General features: G+C 38.3%; 1 protein-coding gene across 1 annotated transcript in view; it reads right to left on the minus strand.

Annotated features, from left to right (window-relative positions):
* Positions 1-23,075, minus strand: part of Thsd7b (thrombospondin type 1 domain containing 7B) — a 706,540-nt gene extending 683,465 nt beyond the window's left edge. The window contains exon 1 of the mRNA XM_027417733.2: positions 22,937-23,075. Coding sequence (XP_027273534.2) covers positions 22,937-23,075 — 139 coding nt within the window. The remainder of the gene's footprint in view (positions 1-22,936) is intronic.
* Between the last annotated feature and the right edge of the window lie 1,326 nt (positions 23,076-24,401).

Below are 24,401 nucleotides of genomic sequence, written 5' to 3' on the forward strand. Positions count from 1 at the left end.
CCAGTCAGTTATGCTGCCTGGACCAACTTGATCTTTGCTACGGTTGTCCCATAACAAGTGTCTTCATAGCCTTCCTCATTAAGTAAAAAGCTATGTCTGCTAACTTCAAGGTCTCTTCTTGCTCAAAAAGTCTATGAAAATATTGGCTAGAATTTTCCTAATGATCTCAATAATTAAAATAACCTTTGAAACTAATAAAACATCAATTGTGCTTCAGCTCATCTCCAACCTTAGTATTGACATCAATGTTCAGGCTGCTAAATTAGCCTGAAACCATAGCCCCTTGTCACCCAATAGTCTCTGTGGAGCTTCCCTTCATCACTGCTACATTTTCTAAGCTCTGGGCTCTTTAATGGCCCCAGAATTTCCATTATGTGACTTGAGTGAAGTTGCTGCAGATTAAGTGGCATCATTATGTTCAGTCCCTGGACATTTAGTGTTGAGATCCTACAAGGAGATGCCCTTCTCTTAGGCCAGCACAAGAGTATTGGGTCTAAATGACAGACACTCTACATCTGCTCCCTAATTCATTCTGAACGCAGTTTCAACGCATCCTCAAATCTGATTTTAAGCCTTGGGTTCTGTAGTAATTAAATCATTCTCTGAAAGCTGGCTTACCTGTTTCAAATCAATCAAGGGCAAAGAAATCAGAGTCTAACAAAGATGAGTAAGAGGCAGTCATAGCTTCTTTCAATGCATCACTGGTTTTGGTACTGAATACAAAATGCTTTTCAAAAATACTGTTTGAAAAGTATACAGGATTGTAAAAATTCAGTTGAGAACATAGATTTCTTTTCTCAACTGCTATAAAAAAGACTCTCCAGAGGAATCTCTCCTTGTGAAAGTTTACTCTAATGGAAATGTCTTCAAAATATCAAAACAAAGTCACCTCCCAATATTGTTTAAAACTGAAATCTCAACAGTGAGAAGTGTTAAGATCTCCATGAAATTCCCCTGACTTCCTTCCTTGATATCATCTCATTACCAGCCTTCAGTGACCTTATTCTGTACTTCAGAACCTGATGATTAAGAAGCTCAAAGACATCCTCGGATAATATTCTATAGCTTCTAGCAAAATTAGAAGCACCCAGGGAAGAAAATATTCTTAATGTCAAATGTTTCAGGCCGCTAAAACTTAGAGGACTATTCTGCTTTATGCTCCTTTGAAGTGAGCGTTCATGGGTTATGCTCTCATCCAATTCATGGATTATTACATGCAGCCCTCCTACTTGGGAACTGAGTTAAGTCTTACTTACATTGTAACTCAGAGGACAGCTCTCTGAGTTGATAACAAGTACCTGAAAAGTGTAGTGTGTACTGCCTTAATATGGTCTTAAGAGCCAGAATAAAAGCAGGGTAAAAACTCTGTCTTCTATTAAAGCAATTAGGAAAACTTCAGGAAGGTGAATGCTTTTCTGATTTACATAGGGACCAGGTAAAAGGGTGTACTGATGGTTTCATTCATATAACACATTGAAAGGATGGTCTCAGTTTTTTTTTTTTTTCCTTATAGCAGAGATCTGTGTGGAGGATGCACTTTCTCAATGAAAGGTACATACATTTTGCTTATTCAGGAACACATAGCCACTCATTCATGGACTAACAAGCAAAACAAGAAATTCAAGCCTTGTGCCCTGATCTCAGTCTTTCCTTCTTGTCTTTCTTTAATAAAACTTTGAGTCTATTATTTTGGTGGAAGTTTTCTCTTAAAAGCTGAGTCTTAGCCAGATGAGATGGTGTACACTTATAATCCCCCACACTTGGGAAAGGGAACAAAAGAATTGAAGATTTTAGGCAAGTCAGGGGTACATGGCAAGATTCTCAAGAAGAAAATTGAAAGAAGCACTGGGGCAATTTTATTTTGTCAAAAAAAAAAAAAAACCCACCAGCAGAAAGGATATGTGATAGGTAGGGTTTTAGTTGGGGGTGAGTGGTAGAGTGGAGGGGAGGGAGAAGGAACTGGGATTGACATGTAAAACAATCTTGTTTCTAATTCAAATAAAAAACCCCACATATCTATATATTCTGTAGCCATTAAAATGAAAGGATATGATATAATATATAATATATATATATATATATATATATATATATATGCTAGGTTTATAGTAACAAGTGTTACTTAAGAATGTAAAGTGCAAAATAAATGTAAGCTGGAGAAGATGGAGTGTAAACATCCTTAGTAGTTTTAGATGACAGTGTTATAAAATCGAAGAATGCTTTTCATTGCACAGAGAGGTTTTGATGCATACTGAGGTGTACCTTCCCCATTGCACTTCTCTCTCTCTCTCTCTCTCTCTCTCTCTCTCTCTCTCTCTCTCCTTTTGTTGCACTGTATTGTGTTTTAAATGATGGCTTAAAAACACCTTAATCCTTTTGATCATTAACAATACAAAAATGAAAGCTTCCCTGGGAGGTGAAAGGAGCCAAAGGACCTCTTTTCAGCTTTTTCTAGTCACTTGCTGTAGAGAGGAAGGCAGTAAGAACTCAGAAGACCATCCACACGTGCAAACAGGAAGTAAGAGCAAGTCCCATGCTGTACAGACCAAGCAGATTAGCAGCATGCCTAGCCTCCATCAGACACCAAGCAGGTCTGATGCTCAGCCTCAGTAATATGGGATCCTCATTCACCGAGTTCCGATTGGATTCCCTTTGAACATACACCCTTTCAAGTGAAATTAATCAATCTCTTTATCACCCTTGCTGCATCTGGAGCCATAATCATTACCCAACTGCTGAGAAAGAAATGAAACCACTAGTCGCACAGGGAGTGGAGCTCAGTGTTCAAAGCGGGAAAGTTTTTTATTAAGTTCTAATTTGAAAAGTGATTTTTCATGACTGGCCATACAGGACATGCTATGATCAGGAAGCAATATTCCTATTGCTGCCTGCTAAGTCCTTTGGGTTATTACCAACATGCCAGTGACTGAAGACTTTCTACAGCATTTAAATTGTCCACTGACTACATCTAAAGATCAGCTTGTAATATCGACATTTAAGAGTCATTTCATTCTCTGAATTCAACACAAATGCTGAAAAAACTCAAACACACAAATGCCTAGTAATTTACAACCATCCAATATTCCTACCAGTAGTCTTGGTTTAAGTCTCACTTATAACAGGGTAAACTAACCTACATGTACATACTTGTAATCTTTGAATACTACCTGGGTCATTTAAAGTTTGATAGTATTCACTTTAAACTAGACTTCACTTTAAACTAGGACGCAGAATCTATTTGTAGTACCTGAAATACACTGTCCAGTTGGCTTACCTAATAAGATTGATCATGTTTTACCAGAAGAAAAGTTGCATAGTAAAACTAGTTTTCCAATAGCATTTAAGAGAGCAGCAAGTATTTATCATGCATGGTACATCTGAATGAGAAGCAGGAATTGTTTAATAGTTGCATCTGCTACTACTGAATACAAGTGAGCTCCAAAACAAAAACAAGAAATTTAACTCTCCAGGAGTTAGAATGTTAGAACACTAAAAATAGCCTATAAGGTTGATCTTTAAATAAAGTTTTATTGAAATGAAAGTTGTATAGGTCTTCCTAATTTGACTCAGACACTTGTAATAATAGACTAAAGAAAAAGACAGGGGCAGGTCCTGGTATTTTAAGTAGTTTGTTTTACATTTAACTGTGAATCTTTGCTTAACATGAGGTTTTTGATATATTGATTTGTTGGCTGGAATAATGCCTTATCTGTGATCATGAAAAAGTTCACGTTCTATTACAATATTACAGGTGACTTTAATACAGTGTGAGCTTCTGCAAAGCAGCAAGCCCAGAAAATAAGCTCACTTCTGTTTAACATTCAGAAAGTTGGGAAAAGTCCATTCAGATTTCAAATGTAAATTTTAATGTAATTAAATTTTTGTTTAAGACAAGATCTTCCTACATTATCTAGGCTAAACTCAAAACATCAGGTTCAAGAGCTATGTTTGTCTGTCTCCTGAGCAGCTGGGAACTCATGTGTATGTCACCAGAGATCATCAATTATGAATAGGAGAGAATCTTAATCATTGAATAACAACTGAATGGTGAGTCACTACAAAACACAGGCTATGTACTTCATAATTCAATGTTTCTGTTTATAGTAATAGTGAATAATCTGAGAAAGGAATCATGCGAGCCAATTCTATCTGAAGAAAAACATTTACAAAGAAATTAGTTTTGGAAGTGCACAAAACTTGAACACCTAAAGTTATAGAGCATTGGTGAAGAAATTAAGGTCATAAGCAGCTCCTCTATGTTCACAAATATTAAGGATTTTATCCTTTCTAAATTGATCTAAAGTTTCAACATATGCATCAAAATTCCAATAGATTTGTCTATAGAAATTTTCAAAATCAATGGAATTGAAAAGAGCAAAATATCTTTGAAGAAAAAAAGGTTGGTAAAAATATCACTTTCTAACTTAAAATGACAATTATCAAGACAATGTAATATAGCAAGAGATAGATGATGATAGTAGATGGATGATAGAGATAGATAGATAGATAGATAGATAGATAGATAGATAGATAGATAGATGAATGGATAGACAGACTGATGGATAGAAGGATAGATATATACATGAATATATAGATACATAGATTAGATAGATAGACAGGCAGATAGATAGATATCCATAGGACAGACAGATCTGACAGTCAAGATAAGATTTCTTACTTAAGATCAATTGAATTTTTTGTGGTTAATGTTATTAATTACTTGGAAAGCAGACCAAGGAATGGTTTTCATTATGGCATTCTTACATATAGACAACACCACACTTTGTTCTAGTTCTTCCACATTTTTTATTACCCTTTCCCCGACCTTGCCATACTCCTCTTGTTGGTTGACTTCTTCCTCCAAACACAACTACCTTCTGCTGTCAGATCATATGTGTTCCTTTAACTTCTCTTTCATTCCCCTAAAACCACTGTTAAGATTTCTTTTTCCTAAGACAAAAACGACATGTACTCACTCATATATAGATTTTAGACAGAGCAAAGGAGTACCAGGTTACAATCCACACCGCCAGAGAAGCTAGAAAACAAGGAGGGCCCTAAGAGAGACATGCATGGTCCCCTGGAGAAAGGGAAAGGAACAAGATCTCCTGAGTTAATTGGGAGCATGGGGGAAGGGAGAGGGAGCTAGGAGAAAGACAGGGGGAGAAGAGAAGGAGAGAGGAGGACATGAGAGAGCAGGAAGATTTAGTCAGGGGAAGAATTGAGGACAGCAAGAAAAGAGATACCACAATAGAGGGAACCAGGATAGGTTTAAAGAGAATTCTGGCACTAGGGAAATGTCCAGAGATTATGAGTTTGACCCCAACTAACAATCTAAGCAGTGGTTGAGAGGCTACCTTAAATGCCCTTCTCTGATAATGAGATTGATGACTACCTTATATGTCATACTAGAAGAGCCTTCATTCAGTAGCTGATGGAAGCAGAGGCAGACACCCACAGCTAAACAATAAACTGAACTCTACAATCCAGTTGCAGAGAGTGAGCAGTGATGAGCAAAGGGGTCAGAACCAGACTGGAGAAACTTACAGAAACAGCTGACCTGAGCAAGGGGGAGCTCATGGATCCCAGACTGATAGCTGGGAAACCAGCACAAGACTGTCCAGACCCCCTGAGTGAGGATGCCAGTTTGGAGGTCTGGGCAATTTTGGGGGACTCTGGTAGTGGATCCCTAATAAAAAATGGACTTTGGAAGCTCTTTCCACATGGAAGAATACTCTCTCAGCCAAGACACACAGGGCCTAGGCCCTGCTCCAAATGATATGACAGATTTTTGAAGATCCCCATGGAAGGCCTCACTCTCCCTGGGGAGCAGAAAGGGGTTGGGATGGGGGTAGGGGGCAGGGGAGGAGATGAGGGAGAGGGAACTGGGATTGACATGTAAAAGAAGCTTGTTTCTAATAAAAAATATTTCTTTTTCCTGTTTTATAGATATTTTTCTACACACACACACATATACACACACACTTTTCTTCATAACTGATGTCAGAGCTACTCAGTGAGATCAGCATAGTTTTATTATAACAAATTATGCAGGGTCAATGAGTATTCATATACAAAAAGTAAACTTCAGAGCCCCTTTATATTATATTTAAACTTTATATAAAGTAGCTCAAAGATCTCTAAGCAGTAAGGGTATAAAAGAAATTTAGATATAGGATAAAATTCATTGATATTATAAGTAAGGCTAAGATTTCTTAGGTGCAGTGGACATGGTGGCTTAAGTACATTCCATAAGAACACACGTAAATTGGGCTTTTATCCATAAACAAAAACTTCACACTTCAAAAAATAACATCAAAAGCTTAACCAGCAATCCATATGATAGTACAAAGTATCTGTAAATATAATCATATCTAACAAAGGACTAAAATTCAGAAGATACTAACTACTGAAAGTTAATAAGACAAGCTTCCTGACTTATAACTGCACAATGATCTCCAGAGACATATCACCATAGAAAACATATTAATTCTAACAAATGCTTGCAAATGTGGTGCTATCATCCATTAGTGAAATTCAAATCTCAAAGTCATGAGATAATATTTCACTCCCACTGAAGTGACAGCAATGAAAAAGGCACTAACAAACACCGAGAAGAAACTGCAAAAGCAGGGGATCTCATGCAATCCTGGAAGGAACACAAATGACACAGCTGAAATCAGTTTGTAGCTTTTAAAAACATAAGCCTAGGCTGGGCGTTGATGGCGCATGCCTTTAATCCCAGCACTCGGGAGGCTGAGGCAGGCAGATTTCTGTGAGTTTGAGGCCAGCCTGGTCTCCAGAGCAAGAGCCAGGATAGGCTCCAAAGCTGCACAGAGAAACAAGAAACCCTGTCTTGAAAAACCAAAAAAAAAAAAAATAATAAAAAGAAAAACAAACAACAACAAAACATAAGCCTAGATTTGTCATTCAACCCAACAATCTTACTCCAGAGGGAGATGAAAAGATGAGTTCACCAAGTATTGTACCTGGCATTAATAATAAAATATCTATTGTACCCAAAAAGTTGAAACAGTCTAGTTGTTCATTAACTGACCAACAGATTTAAAAGAAGTGCTTTATTCATAGACCAAAGAGTATTTAGCAATAAAGAGAAATGATGGATTAGGGGTGTGTCTCAGTTGCTAAACTGCTTTTCTAGCATGTGCAAAATCCTGGATTAAATCCCAAGCACCACATAAAACATACAATGCTGATGCACCGAGCCCAAGCATGTTCCAGCCTACTCTCTATTACACACACAGTTTAAGGTAACACTGGACTACATTAGATCCTGTCTCAAAATAAGAAATAAAATACTAGCATATATTAATATGACTAATCTCAAAATATACTGTGGGAAGAGAGGTACCTAGTCACAAAATACCATATTGTAAGAGTCTATTTATAAGAAATATCTGGAAAGGGAAATTCTAAGAGGAGGATACACATTAGTGGTTGTCCAGGGTTAGGGGTGGGAAAAGAGATAAGTTGTAAATGGCCAGGCAGACTGGCACTTGGTTGATGAAAATGATCAAAATCAAAACAATGGCAATAGTTGGAAACTTGGTAAACATACTATAAAGGGTACATTTAAATGAGCCAATTATATATTATATAAATTATATTTCATAAAGATGTTCAGAGAAGCCAGTCTTTTAGATAATAGTTATTAGTATTATGAGTATAAATTTCTATAAAAGAGTAGCTTCCATTTGGCCTAAAACATTTGTTCATCCAGTTCATCAGTCACCCAAAATAACAACCAATTAAAATGAAATTCAGGAAGTGCAAAGAGTATTTTTTTCATTAGGATTTTTAAATGAGGAGCAACAATATCATGAGCAGTTGTAAGTTCAAAATTTTAAAAGACACAAACCCAAGGCCTTTTCATAATGAAAATCCAAGCGGGAAAATCTCAGCTTATTTCAGCTCCATCACTAGCTGGGCTCACTTCAGCCCTATTACTAGTTGGGCTCATTTTGGCTCCATAACTAATTTGGCTTATTTCGGCTCCATCACTAACTGGGTTTATCTTGAATCCATCACTCTTGGATTGATTTCAGCTCATTCACTAACTGGCCTTATTTCACTCATTTCAGTTCTGTCAATCACTAACTGGGCTCATTTTCACTCTATTGCTAACTGTCTTCATGTGCAGTTTCTTTAACTATAAAACCAGTTGGGGTCTTTTCAGCTCTGTGCTTTGTGATGATGATAAAAACACACCAGACCCCCCCAAAAAGTAGGAAAAGGATGGATTTATCTATCTATCTGTCTATCTATCTATCTATCTATCTATCTATCTATCTATCTATTTATTATTTTTATTTTGTGGAGAAGTTGAGACTGGAACTCAAGATACTAGTCACATCCTGACATCCAAAGTCAAGATCATAGAGAAGCAAGCACCAACAGTGACTGCCTGTCCTTGTGCTTCATCTGTCTGTCTCCTGTCATACATGGCTTAGGACCTCCAGCACAGAGGATGATGCTGTCATTGCCAGGGGCCTAGGTCTTCCTATGGATTAACAAACTAGACAACCCCTCATAGACATATCCACAGGCTATCTTAATCTCTATAGTGCCTCCACTGAGGTTCTCTTCTCAGGTGACCCCATGGTGCTGTTAGGTGTCTTATAAAAACTAGCCATCTCAGGGCCCTTGTCCTGCCTGGAACATGCTTAAGCTCCTCTGAGTCCAATGTAGGACAGCTAAAAGAGAAGGTCCTTATAAATATCATGATTTTTGTACTGTGTGTAGGATAAACTGGTGCCAGGTATGGTACTTCAAGACCGTAGATGGAGGAAATCAGTCCTGGGGGGACACCCAAGCCCAAGCCCAGTCACCCCACAAAGGGTCACATAAGGTTAGTCCTACGAAAGTCTGTGACCATATTATTCATCCTGGTTATTGCATTCTGTAGAATCCCACCATCCTACACCTCTTATTTTGAAACCATTCAAATAGAGCTCTATTAATAGAAATGCCAGGAGGAAGTATGAGAAGTCCAGTATTTGAAATAGTTCAAGTACATGAATAATGCCACTAGAAACATGCAAAAAGATGGTCATTTTGAAAATCTTATTATAGAACACAAGCTATAAAGCACAGGGAAATAACATCTGTCTTTGTAAAGAAACCATACTCATTATCAGGTGCAGCCTATTTATCAAAACTACATTATATTCTGCACTCAAGAGTTAGAGGACACAGATGTTCTCTTGAGGTAACCCTCATTAGCAAGGGATAAAGTAGCATTATTCAAGCACTCAGTATGACATTAGTATGCAATATTAACTACAAGCACAGAAAATCCAGTTCGTTATGGAGTGTGAGTTACTTTACCAGAGTTTTCATTCATGTCTGCTTGCTAATGAGTAGAGGCCAGAAGCTAAGACCTCACATAGCAAGAGCAGAGAACACTCAGTGTGGTTTCCATACCCATATTCTGAGCCCTCTTCTACTTTACTGTGTAGTATCACCTCCTTTATATTTTACAGAAGTCAGCCTTTGGAAACGAAATAGAATTCTGTACATATGCAGCTAAGTAATTAAACCTCAAAACTGCATCTTTAAATTTTTTCCATTCAAAATCCCTCCTAACATAGTGAACACTTAGCAAAAGAAAGCTCTGAGCAGCTGCATTCAATTAAAAAGTTATTAACCCTGAGGAAAAATCCACAAACAAAAATAATCCATGTTTTGCTCGATATGTGTGGTATTACTTTTATATCAACATATATTCATAAATGAAGTCCACCTTTATATAGCTCTAATTTTCAAAACCAATTTTCATTGTATTGTTTTTAGGGGAGCTGATTAGTGTATGGAGATAAGAATATCACCGGTTACCTACATAATTCAAATTTTAGTTTCCACAGCAAATCTGATGGGGAAAAAGAAACAATAAAATGAGCTCGTTAATTCATGGTCATATTTTGCTAGAAAAATATGTTTTTTACAGTACATATTTTGAAATACAGTAGTGACTGTAAGTAGCATTAAATTTCTACATTTATTTTTCTTGGACTGAGGTATAATCAACAGCACTAATGTGCACTGTTTAGATGTCATCTATGGCTACAATGTCTTAGGAACCCTGTTGAAAAGTTCAAATAACATCATGGATGATGTGAATTCAGATGAAGCCATTCACAGATAGACTTTTGACCCCTGTCTATATAGGTGATGCTTTATAATACTGACGTTCATAACCAGGATGAGTGCAAAAGGCAATCTATCTTTTATGTGTATGTGAGAATGTGTGTGTGTGTGTGTGTGTGTGTGTGTGTGTGTGTGTGTGTGAGTGTGTGTGTGTGTGTGTGTGTGTGTATGTGTGTGTGTGTGTGTGTGTGTGTGTATGTTCACATGTATGTGGGCTGGGAGCACATGTGTACAGTTGAGCATATGTATGAGAGGTACACATTCACGTGTATGGGTATGGGAGTTTCACATACCTCAATTGCCCTCCATCTTATTATTTGGAGCAAGGTGTCTCAGTTGAGCCCAGGTCATGCCCCTAGGGCTAGTATACCTAGCTAGCTTGTTCTAGGATGTCCTGGAATCATAAGTTAGCTACCGTGCCCACTCAGCATTTAAGGGGTTGGGGGATCTGAACTCCAATCAAGTGCTTCACTTGCTAAGTCCTATTGAAAGGTAAGCATTCATCTTGCTTCAAGCATGCACAATACTGATGTACATATAGTCTTTAATCATGTCACAGGCTCAACATTTTTGACGTCTGACTTGTTTCAAAGTTTGCCTCTTGTATTTCACAGAAGAGCCTCTATTTGTAAATTACAATTCAAACTAAAATACTAAAAGTCTTCTACAGAGAAGGGAGATATTTCCAGGTTCCATGCAGGAATTACTCCATCGATAATATGACCACCAGGAAGGAGCATTTTTATATTAGTCATAAGTCCAATAACTCAATATGGCATACACACAGACATTTAAGCATTTAAGCCAATAAACACTGTAACTGAATTTTTAAAAACTAATGGATTATCAGTGTTTGAATGTGGACAAGTGTATGAATGCATGCTGGTGTGTGTGTGTGTGTGTGTGTGTGTGTGTGTGTGTGTGTGTGTGGGCGCGTGCGCACACGTGTGTGCATGCATGCACACACATGCACATAGAAGAACAGATATCAACTTATGGTGTTGTTCCTCAGTCACCACATATCCTTGTATTTTTAGACAAGCCCTCTCACTGGCCTGAAATTCACCAATTAAGCTTGTCTGGCAGGACAGCAAGACCCAGGGACACTCATGTCTCTACCTCCTCAGTGCTAAGAAGACATATGTAACCACACTTGTGTTCTCAAGTAGGTTCTAGGACTAAACTATCTCCCCAACCCCAGTTCTGTTGTAGGTATTATTGTCTGATTGGTTTTACTTGAGCAAGGAGTATTGGCCAGTTTATTTAACTACTGGCATATTTTTGTAATAAAAGCTCAAAGTGAGTAACTGAATCAGTTACCATAAGATTAACCCATTTTAACTGTTTTGCATTCCAGACTATCAATCTAATGAGAAAACTTCTCATTACCAGAGGCAAAGGTAGGAGCTTGAGGTATGTATAGTACCAAGCCCTTCCCTTACTCCACTAAATGCCAGTAAAGTATAGTGAGGGACAACACCGTAGGAAAAATGGACCCGGGAGTTGGAGAACAGAGACAGGGCTCTACACCTCTTGACATGGAGAAAAAAGCTGGAGACTAAGTATCTACAGAGAAGAATGCTGACCATGAAATGTGAATTTATATTTACAGAACCCAAGAAGGCTTGGGGATTAGAGGTGCTATAGAAGAATTACCCTTGTGTCTCAAAATGAACACTAATTAAAAGTCTGTAAATGGAATGAATTGACCTCTTGACCCTTCCTTCTGTCCTTTGTCCGATCATTGCAGGAAAATAGCAAAATTCAGCTCCTCAAGAGAACATTTCTGAGCTAAGCAAACAAAATAGAAGGTAAGGATCAGACACCCACTGGAAAGAGAAGAGGGCACTAAAGCTGAGGTCCTTCAGAGAGGCTCTCTTCCTGCCCTTTACTAAGAGGTCTGTGTAAGGATGGTTTGTTTCAGGAGGCATCAAGTGGCCCTTTGACAAAGCCTGCTCACTGTGATCAACTGTGGTAGCCTCCATAAAGGGCCACTCATTGTGGTGAGGAGTACCAGCCGATGTCACATTTCACTAACTAATGTGAACACAAGTGGTGGATAAAGATGGATTAAACGCTTGTCTGAGGAGCTGGAAAGGTATCTCAGGCACTACAGTGCTCAAGGATCTGAGTTTGATCCCCAAAACCCATGGTAGGAAACAACAGACAGACAAACAAAAACAATCATTTGTGGTAACATGTTCTTACAATCTCAGTGCTGAGGACATGAGACAGAAGGATCCCCAGAGCCCACTGACCAGCTAGCCTCAGCCTACTGGGCAAGAGACCTTCTATTAATAAAAAAAAAAAAGGTGGACAATGGCTAAGGAAGTCAGCTGAGCTATCCTCTGGCCTTCAAGTGTGTGAAAACCAACATGTGCACCCCCCCACACACACCTCAAAATATTTCGATATCTTTATCCAGAAATGGAGTGCAGTCTTCTTAGAAACATTTGTCAGTGATGGGGCATAGTAAAGGTGAGAAAGCTTGACTTCCAAGCTGAACTGAAACAAACTATACACCTCCTTATATTTCCCTGTGGAGATTTGCCTGGAGGCCTGCAGCGTTGTTGTTATAATCCTCCCTTCCTAGAAGATTCTGTATGAAGAAATCACACAGGAAACAGAGATACTAAAGATCCCCTGCTGTCCTAAACACAGCTACCCAAGTTTTCACAGGCTAGGTGGTAGGCAATCCTCCCAGATAACCCAGGTCCTGGACACTTATCGGAACACTAGCCAAACAGAACCTCAATGTGTGAACAAAATTAACACTATTGCTTTAAGCTGCTATATTTGGGTGAATTTATGTAGCAACAGAGAATTGGGACATGATTATAATCTCTGTGTCACTTATATGAAACCCCTGATGTGTCTCGAATAAACAGAGAAAGATGAAGTTCTTAAGACAAAATAAAAACATACTTGGCTGAGTAAACATACCTGCAGAGTTGCAGTCAGTAGGGACCACAAGCTATGTGATCTTCATACAAGGGATAAATGAGAACCTGTGGTTTCCAAGACAGTTTATTTGGAAACATCTCTATTGTTATACCTTAGATGTCACCTTCAATGACACAGTCCCGGGGTAAAGAGCTTTAATTAATAACTGGATTTGGATTTGTAAGGAACCCATCTCCAGTAACAATGCCAGCTCATCAGTTTAGAAGTCCTGGCCACAAACTTCAAGAACTGATCAAAACAGAGAACAGCTAATTGTCTAAAGACTTCATTATTGATACTGTGAAAAAACTGAATAAGCAGACAATCAACAAGGAGAATTAAGGGTTCCACACCCCAGAAGCCATCAGTGAATAAATTAATAAATGAATAAATTGGGAATGCGGACACGGGTAAGAGATAATGGTGTAGGGAACACACAAAACACATACAATCAAATGAGAATAAAAGCCCTGTTAACAGAAAGGTGTTATGTTTATGAAACACAGGCAGTTTAACACTTTCAGAATATGTACAATATGTTATAAACTTAAATTACAAGATCTGGAATGTTACAATATTGAAAAGAATCAGGCCAAGAGGCACAAGCTTGTAATCTCAGATACTCAGGAGGATGAGGAAGAAAGACCGCACTTTAGGCCTGGGCTGGGCTACAGCCTGAGCTTCAAGTCACCCTAGGCAACTTGGTGAGACTGTGTCTCCAAAGTCAAAAGAAAAAGAGGGCTGGAATTGCAGCTTCACTTAGTACCCTTGCCTGGTATTGACAAGGCCTTAGGTTCAATCAAGATATCTATATCTATATCTATATTTATAGATATAGATAGAGATAGAGATAGATATATAGATAGATATAGATATATAGATAGTAGATATAGATATATATAGATATATAGATATAGAGATAGATATATAGATAGATATAGATATATAGATAGTAGATATATAGATATAGATATAGATATAGATATAGATATAGATATCTCCTGCCAAAAGATGGCATTGCCTACAGTTGTCTGAGCCCTCTCACATCAACCATTAATCACAAAATGCCCCAGACTCACCTGCAGGCCAATCTGATGGAGGCATTTTCTCAACTGAGCCTACCCAGATGATCCTGGCTTGTGTCAACTTGACAAAAAAAACCCAACCCACACACAAGCTATCATTCCAGTATATGGCAAGCAACCCTTTCCAATATGAAAGGATTTGAAAAATGACTGTCAACACACCCTGCGAGTGACACTAGAGGATAACGTCAGCAGACATGGAAAGTAAAACAAGGGAGAAACAGAAGCTCTAGACAGGGATTGGAGAAGCACGGATGAGGATTCACTCACACCTGACACCCTTGCTGGACTTCAGCTGAATCAGGATGGAGGCTCTGGGAAGGCATTCAAGCAGAGAGAATGCTGTGGAATCTTTAGATCTGCCCCTCAATACCCAGTAACTTCTAGTACTGAGTGTAACATTAGGAGGAAAGCAGCAGCAGGCTCCAAGAAAATGAGGCAAAAGGGAAACACATGGGAGGCAGCTTTTCATGTATCCATAAAGAGCTAAACAGTAAAGAATGAAGAGCAGTACAGTATGGCTCAACAGAGGGAATCTGCATAGAAAATAGTCATTGGCTGAACTAGCTTAATAAAAATATTTAGAAGGGTTACAATAAGGAAAAATGAGGAAGGAGATGAGAGAGACCTCCTCCACTGGCCTCGGAACAGATCCATGGCAGGTATCAGGTGCACACAAACCAAAAGCTAATAAGGAGTGTGTTACTTGGAAATAGGGAGGTGCTCAGGTGAAGTGGTGAGTGCCTGGAAGCCATGCATATCTATTCTGTCTCCTTTTATTTCATTTCTTTTTTGAGACAGGGTTTCTCTGTGTATCTTTGGAACCTGTCCTGGAACTCACTCAGTAGACAAGGCTGGCCTACTCACAGAAATCCACCTGCCTCTGCCTCCTCAGTGCTCTGATTAAAGGTGTGCATTCTGTCTCCTTTTAAATAAGAGTTAAACCCCTTCACAGAACATGATCAAACACATACTGAAATGAAGTGACAGCAAAATATACAGGCACACACACACACACACACACACACACACACACACACACACACACACACACACACACAGAGAGAGAGAGAGAGAGAGAGAGAGAGAGAGAGAGAGAGTGTTCCACATTTCACTTAAGGTACAAGAGGGCTTATGCAATAATTAGTTATGTGTGTTCCAGTTACCTGAGCTACCCCGAAACAGCAAAATCTCCTGTTGCCATAAAGTCTACACTTTAGTTCTATTTACAAAGAAATAGTGGCATAATGTGTTTTGTTACACAATATTGATTTTTCTCTTACCTCTTAGGAACATTATAAAATTAGTGCTTGAGGTCTTTAAGGACAAATAGCTATAACTTCTAGCAGTAAAACCCATACTATATATGCTAAGTCTTTCTGATATTATAAGAATACCACCACCAAGGGTCTATTAAATAAATGCCCCTTGAATGATCTAATGTCCTCAGAAGTAATTAAAATGATTTGAATTTAATCTAATTCCCAGAGGAAATATTTTATGGATTTCTAACAGATATTAAAACAAAATCTTTCTTCTAAGAACATTTTGTTTTCTCTAAGACTCTTGAAGTTTAGGATGTATGTGTGCAATATATATATAATGTAATTTTCCTTATAATATTGTAGTGCTGAAAATACTATTTAAGCTATGGTAACAGTGAACATAGATAAGATCCTTTATTCTTTTGCAATGTCATTGACATAATGTATTTTTATTCCAAATGAATAATCCTATTTTATTTACCTTGCTCATGGAATGGAGGTCATTATTCTCTCATTTATCATGTAAGAGCTGTTGGAATTGAACTTTCTGAAAGTCTAAAATTATTTCTTAATAAAATACGTGGAATTGTCAATCATTAAAGATGTAAATTACATAAAACTTCAAAACACAGAAACGTAGATGAGACTATTACACAATAATGATAGAAATGGGGGCTGGATAGATGGCTCAGTGGTTAAGGATGCAGAACACCCCAGATGGGTTCCTAAGACTCAGGTCAAGTGACTTACAGCCTCCTAGGCAACATCACCTCACAAACACAAATACATTGTTTGTTTAGAAGAAATTGTAAAAGAGACAGAGACAGATATAACAGTAGCTAATACTGAGTACCCAGTTTTTAATGTATATTTCAGTATTTCACTTTACTATTGAAAATCATCCCACAAAATGTTAATGGTCTCATTTTAAGATTGATAATGGGGGATCAGAGTAGTGAGTTAACTCTCCCCTGTAGATACTCATGTTTGGGGGTGCCTCCCTGTAGAAAGAACACATTGGTTCTTCCTACTATGCTAGTGTAATTTATTTTATATTACTAAAAGAGCTTATTACATGTTGACAAAAACTAACAATTTTTAAATATAACCATGAGGAAATAGCTACAGAACTTTTTTTTTCATTCAAATTTTATTATCAAGAACCAAATTTGTTTTCCTGTCTTTTTATAAGCTCACTTGTAAAATGTGATATTGGCTAGTGAAAATGTTCTGGAACAAGGTATCCAGTGAAGGCTCTGGCTTTCTGCAAGTGTGCTAAATCTCACTGAATTTTACACCTTTAAAGCTGTTAAAATGGTAAAGTTTATGTTACGTGCATTTTAACACCATGATTTTTTAATGTCATTTGGCTCCCGAAGGATGTAATCAAAATGTTATTCTCTACATATTCGGGATCACAAATTCTGGGTGCAGATCTGCATTTCTAAAGCTACATTTAATTTTAACCTCTTTGCTGGTGCATATCCACCATCTCTCTCCTGTGTTCAAATTGTGTATATCCAACATTGTTGTTGATACCGGGGTATGAGTTTCATACAAGGTCAAAACATAAATGTGGTGGATGCTAAGCACCTCACAGCACACTCTGTTTCCTCTACAGCACAGAAGAAATGACTTAATTTTCCTTTTAAAGTTTTACTTAGTGTGTGTGTGTGTGTGTGTGTGTGTGTGTGTGTGTGTGTGTGTGTGTGTGTGTGGAGAAAGAGAGAGAGGTGCCACAACTCACATGGAGAAGAGAGGACAACTAACACAGGCAAGTTATTTAGATATTTCCTTCTTTCCATCATGTGGGTCCTGCAGACTCAAGTCTTCATGCTCAGTGGCAAGCACTAAGGTAGTTAAGTTTCATTGAATTAACTCCCCCACACAACTGATTCACTTCACTCATCAAGGCAAAGTCAGTACCTCTATTGTGCTTCTCCTTCCCACCTGTAGTGGTTTTTGTAAAAACAGCTCCCATAGGCTCATAAATTTGAATACTTGGACCCCAGTTGGTGGAACTATTTGGTAAAGATAGGGTTGAGGGTTCATTGGAGAAGATATGTCACTAAGGGTGGGTTTTGGGGTTTCAAAAGTCATTACCATTTGTCTCTCTTTCTCGTGCTTTACATTTCTGGATTAACCCAAGCTCTCAGCTACAACTTCAGCACCCTGCCTACCTGTCTGTCTGCCAGCCTGCCTGCCTACTGCCTTTCTCTCCCACCATAATGGTCATGGACGCTAACCCTCTGGAACCATGAGCCCAAATTAAATGCTTTCTTTCATAAGTTGCCTTAGTCAGGTTGTTTTGCCATGGCAACAGAAAACTAAGACACCACACCAGTGGTTTTACCTTAAGTCAGGCTTTTCAGCCTAGGTCCTAAAGATTGTTTTAAGGGCTGATATTATGTTCAGGGGTGGGTGCTACCTTGATCACTTTAGAATGTTTTGCTGTATCCATGGATGCAGGTAACACTCTCCATCTGCAAGAAGCAGAAGTGCCTCGAGGCATAGATGAGATCATACTTGGTTATTAGACAAATCTGTCCCTAAAAAAAAAAAAACAAGCTGTTCTTAAATATATCTTTCCCTGGATACCTCTGCCCTCAATACATCTTATATACTTAAGTCTGCTCTTACATATATCTTTAATTCAATCTCTTCATACCAGCTTCACTTCTATGACCTTGGTCCAAGCTTCTGTACTCTCTTTGTCATTAGCATCACCTAACCAGTCTCTCTGACTTGCCCTTTTTCAAGTCTTCCCACAATGATTTCATTCAAATCTTACTGGAAAGAATTTCAGCTCATGTCATGCTTCTATAAACTCCAACATCTTTCTGTTTGATCCAGAGTTACAGCTGTGACAGATGAGGACATGGCTAACATGGTCCTGTTACCTTCTTGTTCTGGGTTCCTGTCACTCCCCCACCCCTGTGTTTTCTGCTCCAGCATGCTGGTCTCCTCATGGACCTGTTTTTGTTTTGTTTCTTTAAGACAGGATGTTACTGTGTCACCTGTGATGGCCAGAGGCTCACTCTGTAGATCAATCTGACTTTGAACTCATAGAGATCCACCTGTCCTTGTCTCCTGAGTACTAAGTTTAAAAGTGAAGACTATCATATTATCCAGCTCCTCCCTAGTGCTTAAAGAGCACCACCTTGGGCTTCTGCCCCAGTACCCCATGCTTGCCATCTATACCTACTTTCTCTCATACCCATAGCTGTTTGCTTCACTTGCCTTGAGTCTTTTATATAGAGCCACTTCCTCAATGAAGTGGTCCAGAAACAACCTACTCAAGCTCCCAGTCTCTATTGACCCCACCTTGCTGTCATGCTTTACTCCTTACCATTTCTGACTATAGCACATATTTTCTAACTGTTCCTTCTGAGAAGAGAGGATCTGATTTATTCTCATTTTTTTTGTTGTTCTTTTTTTCGAGACACGGTTTCTCTGTGTAGCTTTGGAGCCTGTCCTGACACTGGCTCTGGAGACCAGGCTGGCCTCGAACTCACAGAGATCCACCTGCCTCTGCCTCCTGAGTGCTGGGATTAAAGGCGTGTGCCACCAACGCTCGGCTTATTCTCATTTTTAAAAAGCATTTTGCACCTTTGCAACATTGCCCATAATAAAGGACTCAGCAAATATTAATGAAATGAACACACTTCTCAAAACCACTATCAAAAACATATGAAGCAAGAACTTCTTATGGCTTCAGAGACTTCGGTCCCATCCCCATTAACAAAGCAGGTACTTACAAATAGCTACACATTTAAAGTTAACACATTAAGCAAGTTCAATTCTTATCTGACCTGCTTGATGGACAGATCCTTCTTTCTCAGGCATGGGTGATGGGCTGCCTGACAATATAGATGGGATGTCCTCATGGTGAGGCCAGGTGCTGGGAAGTATTGGCAGATCGGTGACTCTACAAACTGAACTTACCAGGCTCCCTTAGTACAGCAATCCTTAGCAACATAGAATGATCTTCTCTATCATCAGTCCAATGTGTTTCCAAAGCCAAGACTTACCCAGAAAATCCTTTATTTTAGATGAAGTAAACTGATATTTAACCTTTTGATTAGGGAGAAAACAGTGAAGATTAGGAGGACTTTAAATGGATGGCATCCAATATAAACCAGAAAGAAGATTGCCAGGTTTCTAGTGTAAAATATATTTACATGTGTCTCCAGAAAATTTGTTCAAATTCCAGATTACATCAGACCTGTATTCATCTGTGTTTATAGATCTGATAACATATGTAAAAAATGTAAATAATTTCAACAACAAAAGTTTTTCATATGAAGTATAATAAACGTGTGTGTGTGTGTGTGTGTGTGTGTGTGTGTGTGTGTGTGTGTGTGTGCAGGCACACACGTGTGCACACACACGCAGGTACCTGCCTGCGACATGTGTGTGCCTGCACTCACTGGCACCTGCCTCCAAGCAAATGGGCATATCAGAAACAAAAGTGTTGAAGGCAACTTTAAATATTATGACTCCAAATTGTTGCACAGTATGTGATAACTTCTCATAATAACTTAATTCTTACCTTTAAAATTATACTTTATCCACATCAGCATTGTGTATAATAGCAAAAATAGAAACCACTGAGATGCCAAGCAATTAAACAAAAACACAAAAGAATATTACACAACCTTTAAAAGATGAGACTAACATGTGCAACCTAATATATATTATTCATCAAGAAATCATGAAATGATGAATGCTAGCTTCAAAAACATGTAAAAATTCAGTTGTATGAAACCATATATATTTACACAAGCAAGGACAATTTTTTAAAGGTACAAAAGAGATGTGTGTGGGTCACATGGTCTAGAGTTTTGCTTTTAGTTTTTCACTGTTGACATTTTTCTCCTTTTGAAGTTGATGGTCATGTACTAATACTTTAGTTTTGAATAGTGGTTCTAAATCATAGGTAGCAACATCTTTTGGGATTGAACAACCCTTTCACAGGGGTCACCCAAGACCTTCAGAAAATACAGATATTTACATTACAGTTCATAACAGTGGCAAGCTTACAGTTACAAAGTGGCAATGAAAATAATTTTATGGTTGGGGATCAGCACAACACAAGGAACTGTATTAAAGGGTTACAGTATCATGAAGGTTGAGAACCACGGGCTTAGAAAGAGAGGAGCAGTAGTCACTACAGAAAATGAAAACATACACTTGGATGTTTATTTTGAACAATGCCTTGTGTCTTCTGGAAAGATTTCCCTCCAGAAACTCATTTGCTTACTTTTAGAAAACACACACATAAATTTTCTTCTAAATAAGCTCATTTTCCTAACACATCTCATTAATGCTGCAGATTTGCTACTTTCCATTTTAATTGCATTTCTCAGAGAACATCAGACAGTAAGGTAGCCAGATAAAGTTTGAATTGATGAGATGGCTCATTTTGGGAAGAGCTTGCCAAGGTCAAGGTCAAGGTTAGATTCCCCAGAAGCCACAAAGACCAGGCACAGTGACACACATTTGCAATCTCAACACTGGGGAGGCAGAGATAGGATGATTCCTGGAGTGTAATTGTAGTCATACTACCCCAACTAGTAAATTGTAGGACAATAAGAAATTAAGCTGATCTTGGTCTCCACACACTAACTCCCCCTCCCCAACAAAACACTTGACTTCTAAGATTAAACAATATAGTCCCCTTTACAGAAATGCAATATTGAATTAAAAACTATCTCCAAAGCTTGGCAGTACTACTATGTGGGGGGAAAACACAGATCACTAATGTAGTATTGGAGGCCACAATTAAATTAATTTATAGATATTTTAATGCAATTAAGTTTTCTCCAGACTGTATCTCTAATGGAACTGGGATTTTTTACTTAATATACTTTGAAACATAATTCACTTTCATTTTTGCAAAGTCATTTAAATATTATGAATATCCATTTTATATATATTTCCATGGTGACAATATGTTCACAGTCTATTTAATTTACAGATGATGAGACCAAAATGAAAACTCTGTGAGGATCATAGATCTTCTCCACCACCACATTCCCCTTCCAGGATATTAAGTATATAAGTTATGTACACTTGCAAGAATGGACTCTTGAAACAGTAATAAATGTTGTAAATGATCTTATTGTGAAACTTGAAGAAAATTAAAATCCATAACGAAGAAAGCATTAGAGATACAAAGAGCCATGTGAGAGTAACAACCCTATGTTTGGGGTTCATAATTTAAGTTATTAAGTTATTATAGTTGGAAGTGGAAATGAACAAATCTTTTACACAGGCAAATTAAGGATATAGTTAGAGAGTTTAAGTTACATATAAGCTTGAAATGTTGAAATCAATTCTTTCACATAAATGAATAAGCAACTGTACACAAGATAGCTAAGGGTCTCTAAATGCAGTAAGGAGACTCTGTAGTCACCACCCATAAGCAAAGTTGTTCAGATAATTATTTTTAAGATTTTTAAAAATTGTGTGTGTGTGTGTGTGTGTGTGTGTGTGTGTGTGTGTGTGTGTGTGTGTGTGTGCATGTGGGAGCCTCTGAAGGTCAAAAGAAGTGTTGGATCCCCTGGAGCTTGAGATGCAGTTGGTTGTAAGCAACATGAAGTGGGAAAGGGGACTGAACTTGGGTCCTCTGCAAGAACTTCAAGAACTCTTAACCGATGCGTCATCTCTCCAGCCTGTGTTAGATAATTCTTCCTGCTCCCAAGCCAACATATAAATAATCTGTACTGGAGGATATTTGACAATAAAGAGCTAATGGGTTTGAACCTTGAAAGAAAGATATATACAAAACTGGTTCAAAGTCTTTCAGCTGAAGCGATAGCACCACTCAGATATCATATTTCCTTTCTCAGTTGAGAAAAAGTTGGCAAAACAGAAGTAGATATAACTGAGGAAAAGATAACTGTAGTTGAAAATAACACAAAAATTCTAAAGGATAACAAGTATCACTGGCATGGGTGGCAATTAAGCGGGAATGAAAATCTAATTTAAGGGAATGGGGAAATGGCTCACCTGGTAATAGTGCTTGCTGCTTTTGCTGAGAACCTAAGTTTGGTCCCTAGCACCCATGTGACCAGTTCACAATCAAGCTCCTCTAACTCAAGCTCCAGGTAATATGGTACCTTCTTATAGCCTCTGCAGTCATACACACACACACACACACACACACACACACACACACACACACACACAGAGAGAGAGAGAGAGAGAGAGAGAGAGAGAGAGAGAGAGAGACAGAGAGAGAGACAGAGAGACAGAGAGACAGAGAGACAGAGAGACAGAGACAGAGAGAGAGACAGACAGAGAGACAGACAGATACATACACACAAATAAATAACAAATATAAAAACAAATCTTTAATAAACTTAATATAAACTATTTTTGCTCTCTGGGTATTGCCCACTACCCCACAAATATGAAAGGAATATTCTCCCACATGACTGTGGGACAAATGAAGATCCAGGACAGACTCACCTGTTTTCCAGATGAACTGACTGTCCTTTCTGCCTTCCAGATGAGCTGCTTGGGACAGCAGGAGAGAAAACACTAGAAAGAGCTTCCTCATGCTCCTCAGAACCCAGTGAGTGACAGCCAGATCACTCCTTGGGAACATTCTTCAGATTTCTCAGCGTCTTCACTTGCCTAATCCTGAAAGCAAGATAAAGACAGGTGAGTGCTACTGTTTGGCTATCATGACATGCTCCGACTGCAAGTGACTTTCATGCAACCACATAACAGATGCCCCATTCCATTGTGTTTTGGTCTTAAAAGTAATCAAGTTTGGAGCCTCTCTCATATATTTGCTTCCTTCTGTTCAGATAATTCCTTGAGGGACTCACAACCGAGGAGAGAAATTGGCACGCACTACTAAGACCCAAAGAGGATGAAGAACAAACATCTCTTAGAGTGGTGAGTGGAATGACTCAGGATGAGGCCATTTCTGAGAGGAAATAGAGGGAAATACACAAGACAATATCTGAGAAGAGCCATCGGGAAACATAAGAGCTTGAAGGAGTCAAGAAGGACACATCGGAGAGAATATGGCACTGAATGCTAGTTATGTTTGTGTTCAGGGACTGGTGATTAAGTGGGTAGTTACTTTGAAGGACATGGAGGGGAGGGGAGGAACTGGTGGAGATGAGATTTGGAATACAGGTTAGGGACCAAACTGTAAAGGGCCTTGAATGTCAGGAGGGAAATTTAAAACAGTAAAGAACTTTAAAATAACTTAGACTAGTGTGCATCACCAATTACTAGTGAATTGTGCTAGATAAGCTTGGGGTCAGTGTTATGAAGTTGGTGTGAAATGGTTCCAGCAACTACAGATAAGTAAAACTATTAGGAGAGAATTGACAACTAGAAGATAGACTAGGCAGAAAGCATGCAGTGGTGGTGGGGGGGGTAGACATGTCAGGTAAGAGGGAAACCTCAAGCAGGACACTAAAATATGAAATGCAGACAAATGAACAGTTGGCACCAGTCACTAAGAAAGCAAAACCTCTTTAGGCACAGCTTTGAAAGGAAACATTCAAATAGTATGTTTTTGAATATATGAAATCTGATGTGCCTACCATACATAAATGTATAATTCTATCTGTTTGTTGGGTATTTTTTTGTAATGATAGAAACACAGAACTCGGGGTCTTAGGCATGCTAGACAAATGTTAATGTACCTATTCACTACAACCCCAGTTCCAGATAGAATTTTTCTATACAGAAAAAATTACACCTAAGAGTGGAAGAGAATGGGAATAACTTTGATATTTGATTATGAAAATATATATACACACAAACACATATGCATATGATAAGATATATAGATGATAGATGGCAGATATATGATAGGAAGATAGAAGATACATAGGTGAAAGAGAGATCAATAGATGATAGAGATGGGTATCAGATAAGAGTAGATAGATAGACAGACAGACAGACAGAT

This window comes from Cricetulus griseus, chromosome 5, assembly GCF_003668045.3.
Source record: "Cricetulus griseus strain 17A/GY chromosome 5, alternate assembly CriGri-PICRH-1.0, whole genome shotgun sequence".
NCBI classification, from domain to species: domain Eukaryota; kingdom Metazoa; phylum Chordata; class Mammalia; order Rodentia; family Cricetidae; genus Cricetulus; species Cricetulus griseus.